This window comes from Thalia democratica, chromosome 7, assembly GCF_965202585.1.
Source record: "Thalia democratica chromosome 7, ktThaDemo2.hap1.1, whole genome shotgun sequence".
NCBI classification, from domain to species: domain Eukaryota; kingdom Metazoa; phylum Chordata; class Thaliacea; order Salpida; family Salpidae; genus Thalia; species Thalia democratica.
In genome coordinates this window covers 51,718,972-51,745,993 of record NC_139171.1, presented here as the reverse complement: position 1 = coordinate 51,745,993, position 27,022 = coordinate 51,718,972, and the positions used below count along the sequence as shown (strand labels likewise).

The 27,022-nt window shown below is 25.9% G+C and overlaps 2 protein-coding genes across 2 annotated transcripts; one reads left to right on the top strand and one right to left on the bottom strand.

The window, feature by feature from the left end:
- Nucleotides 1–188: 188 nt before the first annotated feature.
- Nucleotides 189–2,092, top strand: LOC145841554 (discoidin, CUB and LCCL domain-containing protein 2-like). Its single transcript, XM_082948909.1, has 4 exons — nt 189–513; nt 672–851; nt 954–1,126; nt 1,910–2,092. Exons 1-4 carry the CDS (start codon nt 189–191, stop codon nt 2,045–2,047), a joined length of 816 nt encoding a protein of 271 aa, XP_082805035.1. The 3' UTR covers nt 2,048–2,092.
- Nucleotides 2,093–4,006: 1,914 nt separating this feature from the next.
- LOC145840698 (uncharacterized) lies at nt 4,007–24,831 on the bottom strand. Its single transcript, XM_082948024.1, has 15 exons — nt 24,669–24,831; nt 23,857–24,067; nt 22,187–22,324; nt 21,348–21,474; nt 20,882–21,045; nt 20,148–20,285; nt 19,486–19,849; nt 19,033–19,163; nt 18,780–18,846; nt 18,202–18,260; nt 9,177–9,359; nt 7,536–7,662; nt 6,742–6,860; nt 6,483–6,579; nt 4,007–4,402 (listed from the first exon to the last, which is right to left on the bottom strand). The coding sequence occupies exons 1-15, from the start codon at nt 24,806–24,808 to the stop codon at nt 4,284–4,286; spliced, it is 2,184 nt and encodes a 727-aa protein (XP_082804150.1). The 5' UTR covers nt 24,809–24,831; the 3' UTR covers nt 4,007–4,283.
- Between the last annotated feature and the right edge of the window lie 2,191 nt (nt 24,832–27,022).

Sequence of the window (27,022 nt, the reverse complement as noted above, 5' to 3'; positions counted from 1 at the left end):
AATAAAACGTAACAAAAAAATATAAGGTAAAATTAGCTTACAACATCAAGTCATAAAACTAATTTTAGTTTTACTAATTGTTTTTAAATAGCTGTGCTAGAAGAAAAAAGAAATGAAGTAATTTACAACGGTTTGAAATAAACTGAACTAGATACTATAAGACTAAACTTTATTTTACTAACTTTAGAATGAAAAGTTTTGTGTTAATAACAACTTACATTTTGCTTCTGTTTGTTGCTGATGGCAGCACAAACTCCTTTAACTTCGGTTTCCAGCAGTGCCGTGTAACTTGTGGCGATACCAGGGATTTTGAAAATGTTGTTAGAAACCGGTCGGTTGCTATTGGCAAACGAGGTCCTCCGGGGGTGCAAGGACCAAAGGGAGAACCCGGAACACTTGATGCCGAGCTGGCTGAAAAAGTTGCCCACTTGTTTAATAGTTCTTTGAAAAGCGAAAAACTCGAGGCTGAAGTTGACAAATACAAAAAGTTGTTTTCTTCTCCCCACATAAGAAGTAAGACTTAACAAGTTTAAAAATAAATAATAACTGACAGATTCAAACTTTTAAGTTAAATTTTATTTAAAAACCTGGTTGCAAAAAAAATATTAAGTTTGGACATCTTTATTTATAATTTGATTAAGAAAATTACATAATAGAAATATCAATTGCAGTTAAAGTTTGTGGCTCTGGAGTGCAAGACAGCGCTGTTGTTAAAGACAGCCAAATAACAGCGGTGTCTTTCTGGGAATACAACGATCGTGACTTTTATAGAAGTTACCAGGGCAGGCTGTTTAATAATGGACCACACGGAGGTTCTTGGATTGCCGGGAGACACGCATTAGACTCAAACAGTTTGTTTATTAGAAGTGTTACATAAAATATTGTTATAAAATATTTTAATCATAAACCTATGTTAACTTTGTTTCTTTGTAAACTACTACTTATAATATTAGACGATCACAACAAATGGATTCAAGTTGATTATGTTCAACCAAAAACCATTTATGGCGTAGTGACACAAGGTAGGAATATAGATAAACATTTCGTTAAGTCCTACAACGTACTGTACAATGTAGAAGGCAATACACAGTTTAAGTATATACTTGATGCAAATGGAGATAAAAAAGTAACTTTTTTCTTAAATTAAAGTACAAATAAATACAAAAAAGCATTCAAATTTACTGTAAATAACTAAATTGATATTATAAACTTTTAATTGAATATACACCTTTACGTTAATACATTCTCATCATTAAGTTTCAGATAGGTTATAATTATGACGGTTAAAATAATACTATATTTAATTCTATGTTGTATAGTTTTAATTTATTTTGGAAAATGTTTTTATTAAATGTTGTAAACAAAACTAAAACTAGATAAAAAACTAAGTTGAAATGAAGTTAAAACTATCATTACGATTCATTATTGAAAACGTTTAATAGTTTTAAGATTAAAATGTGAGTTTGTTACATTTTGGTTAAACAAGAGAAATAAATTTTTTTCATACCTAAAATTTTGTAATTTTTTCTAGTTGTAGAGTTTGGATTAGTTTATAATATTTTTAAGGTTACACTTCCTATTCATTAAAAATAAACATTATTTTTGTAAATCGGATTTGCAAAGCTCATAGTTGTGAATGAAGTAAAATATTTCTTTGTATACAGTTTTGATCACCAACCTACCATTGTTAATTAAGTAATATATAAAATAAAGTCAAAATGACCTTATTTACCTTAAGTAATTTAGAAGCAAATATTGATAATAATAAAATTTATGAACAAACTGATAATCTTCTTTTCTTTATCTTTGGAAAATAACTATAAGTTTAAGATTTTTGTATATCTTAATAGTTGATTTTAACTAAGAGTTGAAGACATTTGTAGTTATCAATATTTGATTTTTTATTCAGGTTTTTCCAGGAAATTTCGACATGCAAACTCCTGTTGTCAACAACTTACCTGAACCGATCACAGCTAGATATTTCAGAATAAACGCAGTCAGCTGGAATGGACTCATCGCCTTGAAATTTGACTTTTTACAATGTTAAGTATTAAGTTAACATTCTTATTTGTACGTTGTTTAAAATGAAACTGTTCAAACTTTAAAACAAATATTTTACTTTAGTATCATTGTGAACTCTTTGTTTTGCCGTTTAGAAAAAGTTTTTTTAAATACAATAAGAATAACTTTTTTTTTTATCGGAGGAAAAAACTACGCATTTTAAAAGAATTATTTTACTTCAAATTAACTTTTTGCTTTCATAATTACCGTATCTTTTCTTCTATGACTTTAAAGTGTGTTTATGAAACAATTAAGCAAAAATCTAACTAAAAGATGCAGCTATTTCATATTATATTTACAATGAAAATAAAAGGAAGTAATTAAGCTATAAACAAAATGTTAAATTGTTTCTGAAAACTGTTCAAGAAGATTTTGTTTTAAATCAAAAAAATAATTATTTTTTAGTATAAAAATTAAGTTTGAAAATATGTAAATTAATTTTTTAGCTTGATCAAGTAATTTTGTTGAAATTCTTTACAATCACAAAGCTTATTCATAGTACATTTTTTTAAATAATGTTATCATCTTAAATAATGCTAATATACCTAACAACTATAAAAACAAAACAGTTACTGTTCAAAGACTTTCTAAAAAAAAGTTTTGTTGTTGCTTCAGTATCTCAAATATGTTTCTATAATAGAATCTGTAAAACTAACATAGGAATAGGCAGACTTTCATAAGGAACTAAATTTACTAAAAAAGCTCTACGAAGGCCATATTAAGTTAAAAAGTTTACGTGTGCCATAGAACATTTAAAAAAGGTCACTTAAAAAAAACAAATGTGTAGGGAATTAAGCATAAAATAGGCAACTCAGTTACCTCAAAAAAAAAGCACACTTGAAAACTTGTTAAAATAAAATTCTTCTTGTACCTTGGTAGTTTTAAGCTAAATTGAACGTCGTGGCTGGAAGTTTTAATTATGTTTTGTTTTAAATACATATAAAACTACCATCTACTTTATTAAAATTCTGTATATTAAATTATCATGGTAAAGCATCTTTACTCTTAAGTAAACTGAGAGTTTTTTAAACTGTTGTTGTATTCCAGAAACCCCCTTCTGTTCGGATCTTGTATGAGCAAACATTATTTTTGAAAGATTTCTTTTTTTGAAGATTATCTTATTGGCAAACATACATTATATTTGAATGAGCTTTATTTTCGTCTGATGCTCTTTTAAAGTATTTCATGACGAGTATACCTTGAATGTCAGTTAAAAATAAAAATGTATGCATATCCCGTAAATAATTTCAGAATAAAAAAGACTATTCTTAGTTAACAAATAAAATATTTTGGTTCCCTCAACCGTTCTAGTATGTCAACAGTTTATTTTATCGTAATCTTGTACTTGAATATACAAAAATATGTCGACATCCACTACAAAACTTGGGTTTTTCTAAAATTCTTAAGTTGAAGTGTAAGAGATTTTTTGCCATGTTTTATGTATTTTAATATTGTTAGAAAATAAATAATATTGAGGTGTTGTTCTCTAGTAAATAGTTTTTTTAATGGTCATAGATAAAAATTACTGAAGTTTTTCGAACAAAAGTATAACACAAAATATGACAAGATTAACTTTTTTGTTAATTTTTTGAATTTAAGATGTTTTAAAGATCACAAAACTTGAATTTTTGTTTTTCTAGTACAAATTTAAGAACTAGAGAAATAAAAATTGATCTTTTAGTTAAAAATTATTAGATAGCAATACTACTAAAACTTATATGATAAAAAAGCAACTGAAAATATGTCAAGAAACTCATTTTCAAGTAATACTTCTAACTTCTAAAGTATATTTTTCTAATCACATACAAGTACTAATAAATGATACGTTAGAAAACTAACTTTTATACATTTTGTTAAATTCTAAGTAATTTTGATACTTTTTAAACTACTTTTTTTTCGATAAAATAACTGTTGTACTTAGTTGAAGTACGCTCAAATGCATGCATAGAAAAAATTATCACAGTTTTACTTTTTAAAAACATCGAAAAAAACAGGCTCGGAAAATCAACAAAATAATGTTTATGAAATTAAAGTTAAAGTATTAATCGCACGTAGAATTTTAGGTAGAACGCAAATAGAATCGCATATAGACAGTCTTTGAAAAAAACCAGTTGAAAATCTTACAGTGCAAATTCCTACTCCAAGTAAAAATCCACAGTGACCAAAGAGGAAAGTTCAGCAAACTGCATATACATTTTATCAACAAAGGGAAATTCCCTAAATCACAAAGCAAGCTCTTCGATGTCGTTGTCGTCCACCAGTGGGCGCGTTTTGGCGAGCGGGGAAATTATCATTTTGTTCCTCTGAGGAGAAATCATCGACTTTTCCCGCTTCATGTCGCCTGAACGTTAAAAAACCCTCAATTCAATGGATTTATTTTATTAAGTTGTATTTTAGAAATTAAACAAAAAAATGTGTTTAGTTTTTATGATTTTAAAACTTAGTATTATTGTTTTGTGAACGTAGATAATAAAAAGTTAAAGGATACAGTCGTAAAAAACCTATTTTTTAACTAATATTTAGTTCTTCATTAAAACATTATTTTTACCTTTTAAAATACTTTCAAACTTAAAAAAAATACTAAATGTGTAGTGAGCGCTAAATTAAGTGTCAAAGTATTACAGGCATGCTGGCGGAAATTTAAATTTAGCTAGCTTTAGTGCAAGATACTAAAAAGTTTATAACTTAAATAGTAAATTTGTGTAGTAACAACGTTAAAATAAAACAATATTTATTAGTGAACAAACGCACCACACATGCAAATTGCTTTCATGCTAAATATCATTCTGCTGGTGACTTGAGGGTCGTGTCTCCCCCTAATATTAAAACTAACTGGTTACACAAGCTTCTAGTCATTAGTTTAGTACTGAACAAGTTTTAAGCTTAATTAATACTGCTGGAACTAAATCTGCAAAAATCAAAAGACTGAAATGTGATAGACTGAATAAATACAACTATTTGTTAAAGTGGAAAAAAAAAGACGTTATTTAAATTGTTTTGTTAAAGGGTTTTATTATTCTTAACTTTTAAATATAGTTATATTTTTCAATGTTTTTCAATTTTGATATGTTACAGTTAAATTTGATGTAAAAAGTAGAACCTACGGTTAATAGTATTTAAGTCTTAATTGCAAATTTAAAAGTCTAGTCATCAATTTTATTTTGTTTTTCAGCAAAAAAACATTTTATTCTAATTAATTTACAGATTCAAAATTATTTACATTGCTTCAAGTTTTTAATTTTATGTTAATAAAAGTTTTCATAAATTAAAAAAAAAAGTAATTAAAGTTCATTAAAGCTTAACACACCAAGGTGTGGAGATTTTAAACACTTTTAAATACATTTGAAATATATACAATTAGAACAATTTATCTTAAGCAAAGTTTTAAAAAAAAGTTTACAAATAGCAACTCAAAAAACTAAATTTCGTTTAGCTCTTTAAAAATATATTAGCAAAACTGTCTATACACAAGTACTAAATAAGAAACGGGTCCGTAAAACCAAAAAATATTATTTCATAGATTTTGATTATTATTTTTTTAGGCTTTTATTAACGTTTGCTAGTTTTCACCTCAAGAGTGAACAATAAAAAGCTTTTAAAAATGTATTTATCTTTAAAACTTTTATGATGAAGAGCATTATTACAGCTAGATGTAATTAAAATTGCGCAAAATTTTAAGACACTTCTTTAGATTGTAAATTAAACCTTTAACTATGTTTTGTGGTACTCTTTTTAAAAAACAAACGAATTATGATTTCATTTTATACTAAAAAAATTAAGAAACTTTTTTTATTATATAAAAAAAAATTAAATTTTAGAGATCCAAACAAGCAGAGCCGATTTGAAAACGGTTGTTTTGATTTTTTATTTATTTAAATTTTTGCTTTATGAAGTATATACAGGGTTGCCAAATGTTTTTGGCAAATTTTATCCAGCTTTTCAAAATCTTTACTAGGTTTTTAAAAGTACACATTTTTGGGTCTATTTTTAGTTTAAAGTTGAGTTTAAGGTAAGAAACTGTGTTAGATAGTATAAAAATATTGAAAATATACTGAAAAGTTACTTTAAATGTGTTTTCTAACAAAAAAAACTTTTGATGATGACAAATTTTTTTTATCTATATGATATATTTTTTGTGTCAAATCGAAAGTTTGCTACTTAACATTTTAAAATTGTAAAAAAAATCCAGGTTTTATTTAGTGATTTTTGTTCAAAATTCCTACCTAAATTTTTTTAGTTTTTTTACCTAAATTTAAAATTTCAGGTTTTTCCAGATTTTTCGGCAACCCTGTGTATAAAAAAAAACTAGCAAAAAAGTTTTGTATTCACAGATTACAAACACTACAAAGCTACAACGTCAATCTACATTCATCCAGCTATCACACAATTACATCTGCCAACTAATTAATAAGCCAACCAACCTGCCAGTCCTATGTTTTTGTTGGTTACTTTCACGTTTTGCTCCCAAGGATAATTGTCGTGAACAACAACTGGTTTCGGTGACGATTTATTAGAATGCTGAAATTAATAAAAAATGATTTAGAATAATAGCAAGTAATTTGGTTAAAAACTTAACTCGTTAATGACTTGAGTATAGTATTAAGCTAACAAACTAAAAAAAATCGATCATTTTTATGTATAATTTATGAAATATAATAATAAAATATGTAAAATACAAACATTGTTGTTTCCATCGCCAAATAGCTGATGCAAAAGTTTTTCGCTGTTCTTTTTATTTTGACGATTGTCATTCAAATCGAACAGGGGATTATCATCTTTTTCATTGTGCGACTGGTTGCCTATAACATTGTTACGTCACAAAACCCATTTGCTTTTTATGTAAATGGGATTTAATTTCCTCAAGTAGGATTAAAAGCGTTCATTTGGCCTATTTATTACTGAAAGGCCCGTAAAATAATTCAATAGAAAAATATTGTCAATATAATACATCACACAGAAAAGTTGTTGTATTATTTTATAAATTAAAAGCTTTAGAAATTTATACTTATACACTTAAAAAAAATACTAAAAGCAATGTTTAACTACTTGATATGCAAGAGACTTACTTTAACTTAGACATTATTATTTGTCTTATATTTTAAACTACTGTTGAACATTGAAGAACATAATAAAACTGCATTTAAGGTAAAATGTAATACAATTTCACAAGTATTTTCTTAATCAAAATTAGAAAACAAACGTTATTAACAAGTTTAAAAATTTAAACTAGATTTTTACATTCTTTAAAATATTAGCTTATTTAGGTTTAAAACAATGTTATACTACTAAAAATATCTTTTTAAATAAGTATTAATCTAATAGCCAAAAACTAAAGTTTTAAACAAAGCTAATACTAAAAACTTTATAATAACTTGTTTAAAACAAGCCATTTTGTACCAATAAAACAGCTTGAGATTCGGTCCCACAAAACAATTACGATCTTAATAAATAAACATTTCTACAAACAAACTAACTGTTGATTCTGTTTCTTCTGCTTGGTTGTTTCACCGATGGGGAATAACTTCCGAACACCATCGCGTCATCCACAACAGGGGATTTTTTTGAGGGAAAATTGGGAATTCCCTTGTGCAGGTTTTCCACCTGGCACGAAATACATTATTTGGTGTAATAAATTATTATAACTAAAAAAAAGTCAAAGGAGGTAAGTCAACAGTTCACTAAACATTATCAAGTTTAGAATACTTTTATCTCGTTGAAAATCGTAAATGTTGTTTATTCAGCACTTCAGAAAGAAGATAAACTATGGCTTGTTATGGCAACTATCTTTGTTTACTTTTTAAACTAGAATGTCAAAACACTGTACTTTGTTCTTTTCAATAACTTTTTTGTAATCTACAAGTTTTTTTAAACTTGACATATACCAATAACAAAGCTAACTTTATAAAAATGTTGATAAAAATTTCTATTTAAACTAAAACTAAAAAAGATATACTATAGCTTGTTATGGCAACTATCTTTTTACCTGACAATTTTTTAAACTAGATTGTCAAAAACTGCATCTTACTTTCTTTAAAAAATCTAAATGTATTCTAAAAGTCTTTTAAAAATAAAGCAAAAACAAAGCTATCTTTTTAGAAGTGTTGATGGAAATTTTTATTTTAAGTACAACTAACAAAACAAACTGTATAACTTAAGTGCTTCTAATTAGTAAAAATAACAAAAACTATATTATGTTGTTACAACTAAACAACAACCTATTATATGTTTTTCGTTTTTTAATCTATTGAAATAAAGTTTATTTATGTTTTTATACAAACAAGAAAATATTATTTTAAAAAGTATTGTAATTAAAACAAAACTCTACTTTAATCAGCCTGCCAAAAAAACTAAATTAAAAAAATTTTAAAATCTAATTCTGCACTAATCAAATAAAAACTCCCATAGCACTTAAATTAAATGAATAATACATGGCTATGGTTTTCAAAACGCAATCAAAACGCCTAACTTTTCTGTTCATTTCTGCCTTAACAGTTTTGCTCGAAAGCTCTTGCTTCGAACTCTTCTTTCTGCTGTGAGATATGAGCTCGCGGTTTTTTCTCGCTTCAGTTTTGGGCGAAGACTGGGAATTTCGCCTCAAAGCCAAGGAGAAGCCGAACATGAAGGCGAGGTCGTCGTCGAAAGTGTCGATCTTCATTCTGCTGACCTGAATACAGCGATTGTGAGTGTTTTGGGTTGGCGATGTGAGAGCCTTTAATTATTTAAGAAGGACAATGAAAAACGCTAAGGAATAGAAAAAAACTTTTGTATTACTTCACGTTTTGGCAACATATATATACTTATTGTCCAAATAACAAACACTTTTTTTAAATAAAATTTTAAAAGAAAATTGGTCTGACTTCGAACTCTAACTCATGACTTTTTATTTAAAAAAATTTCTATAAAAAAACTGTACTAGTTTAAAAAAAAGTTCAGCTTAAAAACACACATGAACTATAAAAAAAAACTTCTGCTAACAACAGCGAGCTCTAATTAAGCAAAACAAAGTATTCTGATCACACAAGAAAAAATGAAGAAAACAACGCAAGCAACAAATCTTTCATTTAAAAATAAAATACAAATTATAATATTTTACTCATAACACAAACATCACCAACAACGTCATTGTGCGGGGACCTGGAGCTGGACCGCAGCTGGGTCGAGTTTTGTGACGTCACTTTGAACTGAGATGATGCGGTCGCTTTCATGACGTCACTGCGCGGCGTCAGCTGGTTTTCATTCTCGTCAATTTTGCGCATCTTGGCCAGAAGAAGCGCCTTTTTCCTGTCTTCCGCTTCTTTCTGTGTAAAAAACATAATATGTATATACTTTAAACTAAGTAACATTTCAAATGCTGAAAGTGTTGAGGTTTTCTTGATATTTTTTGTCAAAGCAGTTTAAAGGATAGTTAGTTATTAATGCTCAAGTGGTACATAAAAAAAATATCATATAACTGATATAAATGAAATGGAACTGGTCAAATATGCACGAAGGTTCACTTTTGAACAAGAGTAAAAAATATTTACAAAATAAAGTAATTTTAAAAAGAAAACAAGAAAAAAATTGTAAAAACAAAAAGAAAAATTTATAAATGTAAATAGCAAAAAAAAGTTACCGACCGATAGTAAGGGGTAACAGTGATAGTAAAAAAAATAAAAATTTAATTTAACAATAAAAGTTTTCAACCCGTGCAAAAGTGTCTTCGTGCAAAAGTGTTCCTTCGTGCATACTTGACACCTTCCCAAATAAAACATAATTTTATACATAATTAATCTAAATTTTATATTTAAAGTATAAAAATATATACAAAAAACCTTAAGAGCACGAAATTCTAACTATGGTATTTTATAAAACAAACGTTGAATACTAAATCTCACGGAAAATGTTTAAACACTCAAAAAAAAAATGTTTAAATAAATTTGACTTAATATCAAAATCAAACAGTTTAGTTGTATAATACTTCAAGTGAAAGAAAAAATGACAATTTATATATTTATTATGAATGTAGATTTATAAACAGTAAATTAAATACTGTACAAATTTTACAAATTTTGTTTAAGTATCAAGTAAATTGAACTTTTAAATTATGTATAAATTTAGTTCCTTAATAAATGAAGTATCATGAGCAGACTAATTTTATACAAACTTTTTAAGATAAAATATTACTGTAATATATTATAAATTTTTATCTCAACTAAATTTAACATAACGGTTAATTGAAAAAAAATGTTATTGTTTTGTTCAACATTAATCAGGATGTTAATTTTTAATACAATACATTTATTTTAGTTTCAGACTGGAAAATGATTTTGGCGCACTTAAGAATTAAATAAGATAGTTTTTGACTCTTTTTTTATTCTACTATTATTTTAACATAAACCCTAAGATTATATTTGTGTTTAAAATCATTAATAAGAACCAAAAAGTTTTTTTTGTTAATGTTCTGAAGTAGAACCTAATACGGTGCTTTTGTGCTTTTAAATTCTGCAACTTAGTTTATTGTTATGACGTAATGATACTACTAAAGCTTACATTCAAACTTTGTTCAAAGCTAGAGATGAGGTTACATACTTTTTATTTTGATTGTTTTTTGTTTTTAAAAAATAATTTAATTTATTTTGTCTCTTAAACAAAGTTAATCTTTTTTTTCAACTAAAAGTTAGGCAAGTGGAAACAAAAATGATGAATTTTACTTGCTTGACCTTCAAAAAACGTACATCATTGGAGAGGTTTAAGTAAGTCTGATGTTTTTCTACCTTAGTAAAATAATTGAATAGACTAACCTAAAATTTAGCTCTTATTATTTATCATTTTATCATCTTTTACTCATAATTACTATTTGACTTTACTATTACGTTTTTATTATGCATTGCATAATTTACAGCAGTTATGTTATTCTATGAAAAAGGAAATGTTGGTACTTATCGAGAAAAATGCTTATCTGGACATGTTTACGAAAAAATCTTGCCCAACATGTCCGGGTAAGTGAATAAGCACTATAATTAAACATTTTTTAATGAGATAAAGTTACTCGTTTTAGTAATTTTAAAAGCAAAAATTTTATTGTAAGAGTAACATATTTTATAGTTATATTTACTTATAACAACTTTAATTACTTTTTAATTATTTTGTCAATTTCAAACAGCAACGTAAACAAAGTTTTAGTAAAATAGAAAAATAATCAAAAAATAACATTGTAAAAATAACTTTCTTGTATTTTGTTTAAAACTAAAAATTCATTCTTATTAATTTAAAAGAAAAATATTAATCAAAATTGATAAGAGAAAACTAAATATCGTATATACAGTTGTAGACAAGTAACTTATGAAAAAAAAACTTCCAATGAAATCTAGTAATTTAAACGAAATCTAAATGTTTTTATATATAATGTATTTGTTTTCATAACTGATATTAGATCTTGTTTTGTTAATATAAAATTCTGAATAGTTTAATAAACATTTAGTTTAAATAACTTTTTGTATTTTTAAACCTTTAATTTGCTATGGTCAAACAAATTCAGACTTTAACAAGAAATAAATTTTTGTAATAAAAAAGTAGTACATTCTTTTTAATACAAGAAGTTATTTAAATTACACTATTTTAAACTTTTCTTAGTACAACTCTAAAGAAAAATAAACTATAAACTGATAAATAAAACTTCAAAAGATTGACTATAAATAATGAAAAATTTATTGATTTTTATAAATATTCCAAAACAGTGTAATTTTAATTCAATTTGACATAAACACAAATATAATTATTATGTATAGAAATAAACTATAAAAACAAACTTAAGTGACTGAATTTGTTTTAATTTTACTGTGAATATTTCAATTGTATGTTTTAAAATGTCAAACAAACGGTCAAAAATGTTTCTCAAACTGGGCATGGATTATATTTTACTGTGCACAGCTAATCTCGCCAAAATCTAAACAATGTTTTAAACAGGTACTCAATTCAATCAATCTTAGTTTCAACACTTAATTTTTTTATCTACATTTTTTTATCAATAACTACAATCAAAAAAGTGTTATTAATAAAATTGACATGTTAGCTATCATCTATTGTGAACTGGTTTTTTACTTTGATTACATACTGTGCAGTTTTTAAATGGCCCGATAACAGTTTGTAAGGGTATAAAATATAAATAAAATGCACAATTTAGCAACGTATGAACAGGGTAAATACAAATATAAAACCTAAAATTTTCCACTTATTTAAAAAACACTCCAACTAAATTTGAAACAAAAGTAAAACATTTATAAAAATCGAAGCTTTTGTACTTAAAGTTAATAAAAAGGTTTGATCATACCACTTCAATCATCAAAACAAAAGCTTTTCGGCTTTGACTGACAGAAGAGTTTCAATAAGAACGAAACCCGGGTCTCTATAAACCGAAAGCTTGTGGTTTGGAGATTGAAGTGGTATGATCAAACCTTTATGTTAACTCGAGCTTGTCTCACGGCAAACGTAAGTCCAGTTTTAAGCTCACGCCGATGTTTTCTTATATTACAGTAACCTTTCGGATCTTTACGCACTCGTGACGTTACGCACTCTCGTTTAGTTACGCATTTCAGAATTCTATAAAATTCAGAAAATAAAAACTTTCATTTTTTTTAATATTGCACAAATTAGGTTTAATGTATATTTCTGAATTAAAATATGTTTTTGAATGCTAACACACCTCTCTATATCTTTAGACTTTGTAAATTTATGTTCCTTGACTAGTTGATAAACATTTAGTTAAACCTCAGTATATCAGAAATTTTGTTAACAATAAGAGATTAAATCAAAATTCTGAAATAAACATGACTGTTTTTAATAATAAAAGTATAATAAAATAATCAGAGTTTAAAACACAAAGAAATAATACAGCAGTCTTGTCCTATATATTAATAAACACCATTTTATAATTGTAAAGAAATGCTTAATTATAAATTGAATTTGCTAAGTAGAAAGAATATAAATGTCACATATAAATTAAGATAATTTCTACTTATTATTAAAATAGTAAAACTATTTCTACTCGTATTATTATTTTATAGAAATTCAAATCCTTTTTTTTAATATATGTACAGTTTTACTTGTTGTTTTCATATTTATAAATAAACATATTCATATAATTAAGTAAACAAATAGTTAAAAGTGGGAAAGTGCCCAGTTTGCTTTTAACTAGAAGCAATATTAAAAACAGCCATTATAGTGAGTATATTTGGTACCTCTCGTTTCTTTACGATCTCTCATATCTTTACGCACTTTTTCTGTGGACACAATGTGCGTAAATAAGCGAGAGGTTACTGTATATAACATAAATGGTGTAAAAGTGTTCATAACTGTTTAAAAAATTGGAAAGTGTTTAAGTTAAATATTTGAGCTGGTAGCAAAAACATGTTTTTTTGATGGTCAAAGAAAAATACTTAAATGTAACCAGGCAACTAGGCAATTTAATTTAAAAACTATCTTTCAAGTTTCTTTATGACGTCAGGTGAAAGACTGCATTAAAAATATCAATTTGAAATGCCAAACATAATCAAACAGTAAACATCTTGTATGCACGTACTTTTTGTTTGCAAAGAAAAAAGAATGTTTGATTATTTTAATTCAACAAGGAAGGCCAACCAAGTACTAGCGAGAATCGCAAAAGAAGCGTTTGCCTTTGAAGAGACTAAAACAATTGTGGAATGCCAAGGAAATTCTGCTAGCTTAGCTTCTGGGAAGATTATTTTGAGGTTAAGCAAGTTGGATAGTACAGTGTGGAAAGTCTGTGCTCCGTTAGTGAAGAATACTGAAAGTTCTGGTAAAAATATCATCATTTCAGATGATATTTTCACTCCTTCAGCACAAAAGAGCAAAGTAAAGTTGGCTAGGAAAAGAAAACTTGACGGTAATAACTTGCAAGTTGGTAGAACAGAAAGTGACAGAATTCATTGCAAAAAGCGTCGCGTTCTTATGAGAAAGATCAAGTCTAGCAAGAAAGAGGATATTAGCGTCAGTTGTGCGTCAAAACTTCCAGTTAGAAGGTCAAAAAGGTTGGCGACAAAAACAGAAAACAAACAAAAGACCGAAGTTAGTGCTGAAACTAATTTGAACTGTTCAGCTGTTGTTTCAAAAAAAGCAAAAGCTTCAAAGAGGACAAACTCGAGAAAAGATCAGAGTTGTTCAAATACAAAACCTCAAAGCTCGAAATCGAGTTCGAATGTTCCAAGTCAGTTTTATTGTTACATAATTGTTTCTATAAACAAAATGTGTTTTAATTTACTTGAAAAATAGTAATAATAGTTTTACTCTAAAATTAAATTGACTTTAGTTGTAGAGTTTCAAGTTTAAGGTGATAATATAATAAGTAATATATTTTATATTTAATTAATAATAATTGTGTAAAAGGAAATAGTTAAAATTGTTTTACATATACTTTATGTAGGACAATAATTTTTTTTTATAAGTTATTAAAATCATTAGTTTTTGTAAATTAGATTAAACTTAATATCTTAATATAAAAAGTTGTTAGATGTTTAATTTTTTGTAAAATATAAATAAAGACTCTAACTATTATTGTACATTAATTCAAACTAGTGCAAGTCTAATTATTTAAACTGTAAATTATTTTTGTATTATTGTAATTATCATTGCAATTATAAAGTATTGACTAAAACTTTTCTTAAACTTTTTTTTAATGATAAATTATAAATTTTTCTATTATTCATAAATAGTTTTTTATATGTCATTAACTAATATTCCTTACTAATATATTTTGCTTAGTAATATAAACATTAAGTAATACTTAATCTAAACTTGTACTTTAACTAATCTAACTTTATCTAACTGTTTATTTAAATCGTAGCTTTTTTTATTAAACTTCAAATTATTGTAAAATTAACATAATTAATTGTCTCACATAAAGATGAGTTTTACATTGTAGTAGTTTTGGTATAAAGTTATAAATTTAAATAAGTTGGTGATTTAAATAATTATAATTTAAAGTAAAAGTTTAATAATGTATAAACTTTTTACTTAATTTTCTCACGGTGCAAATTTAATAAACGTTTAATTATTTTATTATTAATTATTAAACTAGTTATCTGTTTCAACAAAATTATCTACTGCCTCTTTTTGCCTAAAGTTTAGAATATAAGCACTAAATAATTAAATTTAATCTGAATGCATAATTTAGTTGCTTTACTTTTATATAATATACTAACATATAAATTTTGTATGCTCTCTTATTATTTAAACTTTTTTAAGTATTATTCTTATTATTTGACTTTTTTTATAACATTCACTTAGTACTGGACAAACTTAAATTTAGGTTAAATACTGGTGGTTACTAAGTATAAAAAAGTTAGTTTAGTTTCGTTAAATATAAACGATTCAAGTTTTTATACATATTCATAAGTAAATGCAGGTTAGGGGTTTAAAAAGGTTTTAAAGATATTTTCAAAATCTTTTTAAAGAATTTTCTTCAAAATTTTTTTTTAAACTTTAAGCTATTTTAATAAACAATTTTTAACCATGATGAAGTCATCAAAAAAACAAACGCAGGTTTCAATAAATTTAATAGTAATAAATATTAAAATGGTTTAATTGATTACCACTTCCACAATTAAGTTTTCAGTAACAATATTATAACATTCAAGTTTCTCAAATCGTCCTATTGGTATGTCAATTATTCTTTGTTTTTTTTTATGCTAATTTCTATATATAAAAACTATTATACTTCAAAAAATCGACAAAGCTTTTATTTTTCACTCATTACATTGCTTGAAGTACTTTCAACTTCTTCCTCAGCAAGTACTTATTCAGTTTTAAATGTCTAGTAAACAAAGGAATTAAAATACTTTTAATTTTCAAAAGTTATTATAGATTATACACTTTAGTTAATGAATAGTTTTAGATTGTCAAACTTATTCAAAAAACATTATAAATAAGTTTAAAGTTAAAACTTATTTTCAATAAACTACTTTTTTTTGATGATGTTAAATTTATAAAAATTAATAACAGATGTAGTTAAACTTGAACTTAAACACAATGAAATAGTAAAGAACAGAAAAAATAGAAATTCAAGAAACAATCTCATCAACTTTATTGTTTTAGTGTTTTTATTTTACTGTAATTTTCATAAAATAAACTTCTTGAATGTTAACAATCTTGTTTTTATTTATTTATGCAATGAGATTTTTTAAAATTTATAATTAAAAAAAAATATCTAAAAAATAGTTTGTTTCTGCTGTATTTGGAAAAATTAACTTTTTTAGACTTATAATGTTTAAGTCCAGTTATAAGGTACTAGTTGCATAAAAAAACTAATTTTAAGGCTTTCTTGTCTGACTAAAATTAGTATTTACATTTCAAATTAAGTTAAAAGCAACTGTAATTTTTTAAGAATGACGTAAAATTTTATAACCAAGTCTTGTTAAAGAAAACAAAAAAACATACTTTAATTTAGTTTATTTGTTTAGGAAAAATGAGTAAAAACTAACTCTTGTTTGTTAAGATCAAGTACTCCCTAAAAAACAAATTAAAACCTCTTTTGTAATCAAACAAAAAAAACAAACATTTTATAATGTATAGTATAGTGCTAAAGATAACTGGTTGTTTCTGATATGTTATTCAATCAACTTTAAATTATGAAATTGAATTATCATAGTTAACAGTTCTTTTAACAAAATAGATTAAAGCCATAGTGGGTTCATCAAGTTAAAGTTGGCCCTTGTTTGAAAGTTTTAAGGCAAAGGGTTACATGACAATTCAAATTCCCACAATTCAATATGTATCTATCTAAATTCTTAAAAAATTGTTAACAGACCATATCTCAAAACGTAATAAACATTTGAATAAAAAAATGTTTGTAGGTCTTATCAATATGTACAAGACATTTTTAATGTTTTGCAAAATTTTTAACATTTTTAAAGATATTTAAAGTTTACTAAAAACTACTATATTTTGAAACTTATATGAGCCATATTTCAAAAAGTATAAAAAAGTTTTTAAATAAGAAAAATGGCTTGTAAATATTAATAAGACCTGTATTTAATATATTACATACTCTTTATTTTTTTAAATATACATAGAATTTTTAAGTTGTAGCTCTTTAAAAAATTGAACAGCCATGCATCGAAGGCAAAGAGATGCCTAGTCTATCTTGTGGTATAAAAGGTAATCTTATTTATAACAAAATTTTGAGAAATTACTGACCAAATCTGGTGAATTTAATCGGATAGGCTGTTTTTATTTGTTTTTTGTCATAAAATTCTTATTTTTCAATCAAAAAAAAATTATACGGAATTTTCTAAATGTTGACTTTGACCGGCTATATCGCAAAAATTATTTTGAATTTTCAAAATCTGTAAAAATCTACTTGTATCTTAGTTAAAACTTAACAAAATAAAATAAAATTGTGAAAAAGCGATTTACTCCACCCCCTATGCCCTTGAGAACCAACGTTAATTTTTGTAAAAAGAAATGTTGGACCCTCATATGGCTAAAAACATTTTTTTTAATTTAGCTCATGAAAACAGCATAATTTAAGTTTAGACTGATATTCTTCTAATTTTATATAATTTGTATATTTTTTTTATATAATTATGACAAATTTTTATCAACTAAAAAGTTTTAATAAAATATTAATACACAATCATGTGCTGCAGAAGTGTGAAAACCAACAAAACAAACATTCATGGTAACTGAAGCTTTGAAATAAAATTACAATATATCCAAACAGTCAAAATATTAGCTGCTTAATCTTCTTTAGAACGAATAAGTTCCCACTATTTACATCTGAGACTTTTACATTTGATTTTTACTAAGTCCCTTAACAACGCATGCTTATAGTATCTAAGTTTTAAAATAAATAATTTCACATAGTATTTTTATACAAATATTTTAACAATTACTGAAACTTCCTATAAAACTATCTAAAAACATCATACTATCTTCCACAATTATCTTTTAGATATAGATCAGATTTGAACGACTCATACAGTTTTTTTTTTTTATTCTAGAATACATTTTAGTTTTTCTAGAACTTAGTTTAACACTGTTAAAGTACCATAACTAGCTTTAAGTTAACTTATATTAAATTAATGTTAAAGATAGTAAGACAAAAAGTGATTAGTAAATAAACATTTAAAACTACACATTACTTACCTTATTTCTAGCTGATTCGGAAAGCTGGTACTCAGAGTTTTCTTGTTTTATTGAATCGTCTGAGTTGAAAATAACTTTAATTAATTAACTTTTAAAAGTTTACCTTTTAAATCCAAGAAAATAAGTTAAAGTATATGAAAAGGTTTAGAATTTTAATTCTGCAAGCAAAAACTTTTAGCTAATCACGTACAGCTTGGATTTATTAGTAAAAATGATACAAAAAAATGTTATATAAATGGTGAAAAAATTCAAAGAAGTTAAAAAGTAAACAAAAAATTTTTATAGCAACCAGAAGTTTTGATATAAAACTGGGTGTGATTATTTGCTAGTTGTTACAACTTTTCAAAAAGCAACTTTGATTTATAGCTATGCAAATACGTAGAAATTAAAAAAAAAACAAATTTAAAGATATTCCATGTTTACAAAGTCTTCTGGTTAAGACGTATTCAAGTCATTAACACAAGGTAACTATTTATTTTATGATTTTAAAACATCGTAAAACATTTATTATAAATCAACCTCATGAGCATTCTATTTTATGAGAAATAAAAAAATAGCGATAAACATAATAAACAAACTTGATAGATTGAAATTCAGAGCAGGCACGTCACTTTTCAATGATGCAGATTCTGTGCTGCTTCTGACCTAAATATAATGTAAAATTTTATTTTATTTATATTTGAAAAACCAGTACCAACACCAAGCAAAAATAGTTGTCAAAATAATAATTTTAATAAAGCTGTATTACAATTGCTCATGTTATCACAGAGTTAAGTGTATGGTTAACTAGATTTTTCATTTCATCATGTTAATAAAATTATATTTACAAACCTGATTGGTGACTACATCATTGGCATCGAACAATTTTGGAGGGTTGCTCAAGTTAGACAGTGCGGAGTTTTCAGTGAAAAATGTCGGAGGCATTTTATCATTTGAAGTATTGACTGTGTTGCTTTCGTCCACTGTTTGTATAAATTTATCAAAAAATGAAGAAAAGTTGAATAAAAGCAACTAGTGCAAAATAATATACAAAAATTTTGTATAAAAAAACAAAGTTTTAAATACAAACAAAAGATACTAAAAACAGTAAAATTAAAGCTAGACTTCAAATGACTTCGACCATAAAATTTTTTGCTATGGAATCAGAAAACATAAAACAAAGTTTTGTTCTAAATGATTTGAGAAACTAGCACAAAATCTTAAATTTTTTCATTGAGCATAACTTAATAATAAATAATCATGAAATTAGCAATTCATTAAAAAAAAAGCTAAATAAAAACCGACCTTTCAAGTCTGCCAGCAAAAGATCATCGTTAGATTTCCGCAGGTCAGTGCTGACGTCCACCTTAGCAACAGGGGACCGGGGAGTGGGCGTCAAGGGGGCCAGCACCGGAGCGGGTGACGCGGGACTTTTTTCGGGCTCGAACAGCATTTCCGGAGATCTTTTCTCCAAAGACCTTCGCGATTCGGTATTTTTTCTTGGGGATTTTTTGACGGGCGGCTTTCGGGGCGATGAGGATTTCTGGGGGCGCGGAGATTTTATTAAGAGGGACTGGTTGGTTGCTATGGAGCTGTTAAAGCTGGTGTTGGACCGCTGCTGGCTCCTCAATGAGTAAATGTTTGAAACTTCCAGCTGGCGCTCCCTTTCCTACGTTGAAATAATATAAAATTTGGTCGACTTAGAATCTCAACTACATTTGACTTTTTGTCACTGAAAACTTGGCAGTATATTTTAAAGAAAATATCGAAATCATCCAAAATATGTTCATATATACTTGTTTTTGTTAAGCGAATATGATAATAGAGTGGTTCTGCGCAGAAAATTAATAACATTGCTTAACAATTGTGACTGACGAACTGACCAATTTTATAGGCTATTAAAACGTTCGCCTAACAAAATCGTTTCGTTTTATTTAAAAAAAGAAATTAAAAAGCACAAAAATTACTTTAAGTTTGTTAGTGAGAGCGTTGCACTGCTCCGTTTTGCTTTCCAGTTCCAATTTTGTTTGCACCAGTTTCTTGTGCTCGTCTCTCAGTTGACGCATGAAACTTTGAGAGTTCAGCTCCAAGTTCCTTACTAAGTCCTGTGAAAAATTTTTATAAATTTAGTTAACAAACCATGCACAAAAACTTGATTTCATTATACCTCCTGGTAAAAAGTTGTGCATACAGCTTCACAGAACAAACATGTGAAATATCTCAAACCAAAATGTTAAATGAACAATTGAATATTTAATGTTATCGTTTTTTAAAGTATTTTAAGGTATAAGCTACATGAAACGAACATGTTTTTAGTAGGTAACTTAAATTACTATTCTGTAGGATCTGTGCTAAAAAAAATTGAACATATACAGCTACTTTGAAAACAAAACATATTTATTTTAATATATTTGCGATATATGACAGAGCTCAATTCACAAAACTTAAACTATAGAATACCTTTATTTCAAAACCTTGGTTGCACTTTTCAATAAGTCGTTTCATGCAGATTTAAAATATTTCACGTTATAGCTCTTGAATAAAAAACTGCGTAAATTTTAAAAGTAATAAAAGTTAGTTTCAGCAATTTTTTTCGCTTAGTTATCTACAGTCAATAAAAAGTTGCAGTAGGAATGTTTTATCAGAACTTTTATTCAAAAAACTGCATACTTGTACAGACTGATTCATTCATTTAAAAAACCTGATTGCGCCTCTCGACTTGGGCGAGGCGGTGATGCGTGTCCTCGAGCTCACGTGACAGTTCGTTCCGCTCCATCAAGTTCTGATCCTTAGCCAGCCGCTTGTACTTGCTCAGCTGGCTCTCCAATTTTTCCGCGTTGTCGTCAGCTTTCCTCAAGCGCGCCTCTGTGTGATGTCATAAACAATAAGCTTATCATATTAAAAAAAAACTAAACTAAGTTTATAAGCTCATCTGATTAAATATATTTTATGTTGTCTAGTAAAAATATTTATACATTATTATTTAATAGCAATAAAAAAAAAGAGAAAACAACAATATTTAAAGGCAAAGCTTTAAAAAAAGTTACTTGGTTCAATAACAAAACAATTTTAATCAATAATATTGATAATGAAATCTTTTTTTAGATTAGACGGTGGATCCATTTTTTTTTCAAATTTTAACAGCATTTTATTTTTTGTGCACAAACCAATTTCGCGCTCCCTGGCCTGAGACTTCCTGACTCTGGCCTTCATGACTCGCTGCTCCTCCATGTGGGATCTGATGAGGCGCGGGAGCTCGCTCTCCGTGTCTTCCATCTTCTTCAGCGCCTTGCCCTGCGATTACTTCTCGTAATTTATTTGTACTATTTATTAACAATAAAAACTTGTTAATTCATTAATTAGCTCATTAGTTTGTGATCATTGCTAAAGCGCACGAAACACAGTGTTGAACAATAAGCTCTGAATAAAAAATGGTGTCATTGGTATTTATTAACAATGAATAATCTGAAACAAAAACGATTATAAATAAAAATACACTGTGATGAACTACATGTCAATTAATTCTACACCCTATTTCGTTTATTTCTCTTGAATATGCTTTTTTAACACGGGGTCTTTTTTCTTTAAACAGAAGGAGATTAAAAATAGAGCTGATGCTTGTGAATGACTCAATGCGTTAAAAAGTATTAACCTTTACTGATTTGCTTAGAAAAATCTTCAATGTTTGAACGTGTTTTTGTTTGAATATTTCCTTGAAATTTTTTTTAAATACAAGATCTTTTCTATGTACTTAAGGAACTTAAAATTCAAAACATTAACTTAAAGTTGTTCAATTATAGACTCATTGCGTTAAATTGCTTAAGTTTAAAGATGTGCTTGAAAAAAAAATTCTTAGATGCATTAAGTTTTTCAACAATAAATCAGTCCATTAAAAAGAGTACTACTTTGCTTGTATATTTATACAAAAACTTGTACTTAAAACTTAAAAAAAGCGAAAACAATCATTTTTAACAAGTTTCAAAATTAATTTGTAAAACATAATAACTTGTCTGTGCTGCAGTGTTTTGAGAAGCTTGTTTTCTTTTGAAAGGTCTTCAACTTTTTTGTTTAAGATGCTTATTTCGTTGTTGAGCTGGTTGACCTTGTTCCTTTTGGCGGACATCAAACGCTGTTGAACTGCGTTCTAAAATTATTTTTCACTCTTTTAAATCACAATGAATACAGATTTGAGTGTTTTTTACTTGAAAATTGATTGAAAATTTTAGTTATTGTATTTCTATGCAACCTAACATAGTTTTCAAAAATAATAAGCATACAACAATGAACTTTCACATTATAATTTTACCATCCCAATATTCAAGTACCTTAATGTGCTAAATTTAGACTTAAAAAAATATTCAAAATAGTAAAATAAAATTAATAAGACAAGTAAACTAGCTTCTACTGTACCAGTTACTAACGAAATTTTAAACACCGTAGGCTATGTTCAATATTAAGAAAGCTTAAAAATTTTTGTTAATTGAATATTTTAGACTAAATCCTTTTTACAAAATTCGAATGATGTTTATGATTCGTATTTCGAATCAAGATATATAAATAAAACAATGAAGAACAGTTATATATATTTCCCATTGCTTGTATAATCAAATAATGGTAAAAAAACATCTATCAAAATGTATTACTTTATCAATTAAAACTAAATATGTTTCCACACAGTATAACTACGTATATTTTTTTCTTTTAACTTGGAAACTTTATAGATTTTGAATAATAAAATATTTTCTTGCTTACAGTAAACTAAAAACGTCGTTATAAAATTTTATTTAAAGTGAAGTAATACATAAAATTATATAACAAATTAGTTATTTACTACTGTTAAAATTAGAACTGGAACATTTAATATTAAACAAAAAAAGTTTTTTTAAAGTAATAATCAAATATACAATGGTAATCAAGTACTGAAAAGAAAAATTTAAAACCATACTTAAGTATTAAATAAGTTGAAAAGTTATTAGATAAGTACGATATAGATATGGTAAATATGTTGTTTAAAATGGCTACAAATAATAAAAATATTATGATTTGTTATAATTTTTGAGTTGATTAATGTATTAAAATTTGAAAATAATAAAAGATGACAGCAGTAACTTACTTTATAACAATATTTTTAATAAAAAAAAACAAAAAATAAACATTTTACAACGCAAAAACTTATACTAAAGCAAATATCATGTTTTAAAATATATCTTAGTGAAAAAAAAAAGAAAAAAGGTAAGTGTAGATTTATTACTAAATCAGTTACACAAAAATATATATTTTATATATATGCATTTTGTTCCTCAGTCAAAGTTGAAAATCTAGCCCAGGATTTCCCAAAGCACTATCGCCACTTTGGAGATTATTTTGGCTACCAGAGGGCTAGTAAGGAGGTGAAAAAATTTATAGGTTTATGGGGAAATATCTAAGAGGAAGGGCGCTTGCTTTTCAGAATTTCTATCAAGTGGGTGATTATCAAATATAATAGTTTAGTAATTAATAAGTTTAGGAAATCCTAAGTGTTACAATTATAGTTGGTAGTCACAGTATTTTTTATAAAGAAGAAACAAATAATAAATAAATCAAAACATAAAATAAAAATGATGAAAGTTAAGATGAAAGTGGTTGCTAAAAATGATTTCAACTTAAAAGAAATTATTTTTTATCACATTTAAAAACCTGCTTTCGTGGAGGGTTGGAAAAATTTCTGGGTCTGGTGTTGTTTCTTGAGTTGTTGTAAGATGAAGTTCCTCCGTACATCTTCCTTGTGTACGCAGGTGCACTTTTCTTCAGCGGTCTCGTCGAGTTGTTTGAGTTCAATGGGCGGTTTCTCTTGAAATTTTCTGCTTTTTTAGGTTCTGGACTTGGAGAAGGTGTCCTTTTGTGTGATCTGAATAAAATTATTTGAATAAAATTATTACTATACTTAAGTAAAATTATAATTAATAAATGCGTTGGATGGTAGAAGCAAACTGAGTTAAATGTAAAATTTATTTAAGTTTATAAAAAAAACCAACAAGAAATTATCAATGTTAACTATAAAACAACTAGCATTAAAAACTCACTACAAAAAAGTATTTTGTTCAAAAATTTTTTATGCTTTAATTATGGAAGAATAAATAGCTCAGTAAATACATCAAAAATTGATAAAAAAATTTTTATAAAAACAATTTAAAAAACAGAAGCCATCTACTTAAGACATGTATTAAGTTTCTAAACTATTTAATTGTTTTGTTTTTTCTTGAATAAAGGGTTAATTTTTGTAGAATGTCCTCAAACTAATTTAATAAGATAAAAAATAACTCTAGTATTGCTTTATTTTTAAGTAATGTTTGAATAAAAAAAAGTTGTTTATAAGAAATCAAAGTCCACAGTAGTATTTTTTAAGTGATTAAGTATTTATACTCATTAAAAACAAACATATCACCTACTACAGCATTTCAACTTTAAGCATGCATTATTTTAAATGAACACTTATCAAAGAATCTCACCGATTTCTTGAATAATCAGACCCGTCACTTTCATGAGAACTTTTACTAAAATCATCTGAATAAGCAGAGTGATCAGAGTTGTACGAACTGCGATCACTAGAAGAATACCTTCTACTACTGCTACGTCTTCTACTACTCATTATTTTTTCAACTTTTAATGACACTACATCTAAATGATCAAATAGTAATTTATACATGAAGAAATCAGAAATTAAAACAAAAAAGTTCCAGTAAAGCTTTCTATTAAAATTATAAATGTTTAGAAAGTATGAGACTTTAGAACCTTATTTCAACTATATATTCATAAAAAAAGTAATTATTTATTGTTTAGAAACTATATACTTATAAAAAAAACTCTTAAAGAATTTTTACAACTTCAAAAACAAATGTTTATAATTCTATAAAACAGCTGTTGTTTAATAAAACTGACATTTGCATTTCTTTTTTATGTAATTCTATAAAACAAAATACCAACTTCTTAATAAAATAATACTTTTATTTTATTTTAAATAGCTTTTATAACTATTACTTGCTTATTCTTTCTTAATCAATCAGTTATAAAAAGAGTAAAACTTGTAATTTATTGATGGTACAGATTTTATTTTAAGTTTGTTATTTTAGAAATGAAGAACTAATTTATATAAAAATAATATATTATTATAATTAGAATAAGTAGACATTCCTTCAAACTATTTATATTTAAAAAATTCAATAGCAGAAAATAAAAAAAACAAAATTTAAACTTATTAATGTAAAAGAAATCTGTAATTTTATACAGTTGAGTATACAACACAAGATTTTGACTGACTATGGTGAACTTTTACAACAAAACTGTAATAAGCTATGACTTGTAAACTTGCTCTGGACTTGATAAACATAACAAAAACTTTGGTGTAGATTAAATTTAAATAAACTCTTAACTTAAATAGATAATTCTAAACTTGAGTCTTTTTTTTTAACCTGTAAACTATTTATGGAAATGTACAGATAAAAACTTAAACTTTTTAATCGCCTAAAAGAAAGGATACAGAAAAAAAAAACTTTAATTTCTGTTCTATAAAAACTAAAACAGACAAGAGGATATTTTATCAAAATGTTTAAAAACATCAAGAGTTCAAGTAAAATTTATAATTACCATGTTATCTTAAAAGAATTTTCCTAGCATGCAGGTACAAAAATATCAAAAGTAAAGATACAAATAAGTCATTGAACAAAAAAAAATTGTAACTCAATTTTTTATCTTAAAAATACAACTTAATGATTTCTAGAATCACTATAGATTAAAATGCACCTTGATTTTCTTTTATCAATCAGTTCCAAAAGCAATCATAAACTTAACTTTTTACTTAATATGTATCTAAAAACAAAATGCATATTTAACTTAACATAATTAGGCAAATTTTTATATGCTGTTAAAAAGAAACAAATATATTGTGCCTTTTAATTTAACTTTTAGACTTGAAGTTTAATTCAAATTTACTTAGTACAAACATTTTGATTCGTGGTTCTCAAGCATGACAAACAAAATTTCATTATTTAAGGTTAATTTTTCATAAAAATGTTATCTAAATAGTTTACCTCGAAGTTTTACCTTTAAAGAACTTTAAAATGTTCATTTTCAAAACTAAAATGTACTCAAAATTTAAATTTACTGAAATCTGATATAATAAAGTTTATTTATAAAAGTATGGACTAATTCTAAACTGTAAAATATACATCTAACTACAGTTAAAAAAATATGTTGAAATTTTACAGTTTACATTTTAATGTATATTTCTGAATAATATATACTAAAGTTAAGTATTTTAAAGTTATATACAACAACAGTAAAAAATGTAACTAAAAGCTGAAACAAGGTTAAATGTAGTTTAATTTAAGATTAAGTCTGACATTTTCTACCAATAAAAGTATACAAGAAAATAACTAAGTGTTGTTTGTGCAAATTATTAAGATTCTTTAAGTTTAATAATAATTAAACTGTTATAATTAATTTAAATACATGTTTAGGGCATTTACCAGAAAGATGTTTTTTAAATAACATTAATAAACTTAAACTATCTGTAAACTTATATACTCTTATATTGTCTTTCTAAACATAAATTATTTTATTAACTCAATTGATCAATGGCCTTGTTGATATAAACTTTGTTTTTTTTTTTAAATGATCAAAATAACTTAAATCTAATTCTAAACTATTTTATTATTCAAGCATTCTCTGGTCTAAAATTTATCAAACATTTTCTAGGATCATCTAATGAAAAACTTTTTGTTAAAAATTATAAAATCTGTTCATTGAGTAAACTATAATTTATAAAATATAAATAATGTTGCTTTAATTATTATTTTATTGTTTA

Coding starts and splice junctions, on each gene's coding strand:
- LOC145841554 (XM_082948909.1), top strand. CDS start 189: ATGAAAAGTTTTGTGTTAATAACAACTTACATTTTGCTTCTGTTTGTT. Junction 514..671: donor TTCTTCTCCCCACATAAGAA/GTAAGACTTAAC, acceptor TATCAATTGCAG/TTAAAGTTTGTGGCTCTGGA. Junction 1,127..1,909: donor ATGCAAATGGAGATAAAAAA/GTAACTTTTTTC, acceptor TTTTTTATTCAG/GTTTTTCCAGGAAATTTCGA.
- LOC145840698 (XM_082948024.1), bottom strand. CDS start 24,808: ATGAGTAGTAGAAGACGTAGCAGTAGTAGAAGGTATTCTTCTAGTGAT. Junction 20,286..20,881: donor AAGTCGAGAGGCGCAATCAG/GTTTTTTAAATG, acceptor AATTTTTCACAG/GACTTAGTAAGGAACTTGGA. Junction 9,360..18,201: donor CCGAATCAGCTAGAAATAAG/GTAAGTAATGTG, acceptor TTTTTTACACAG/AAAGAAGCGGAAGACAGGAA.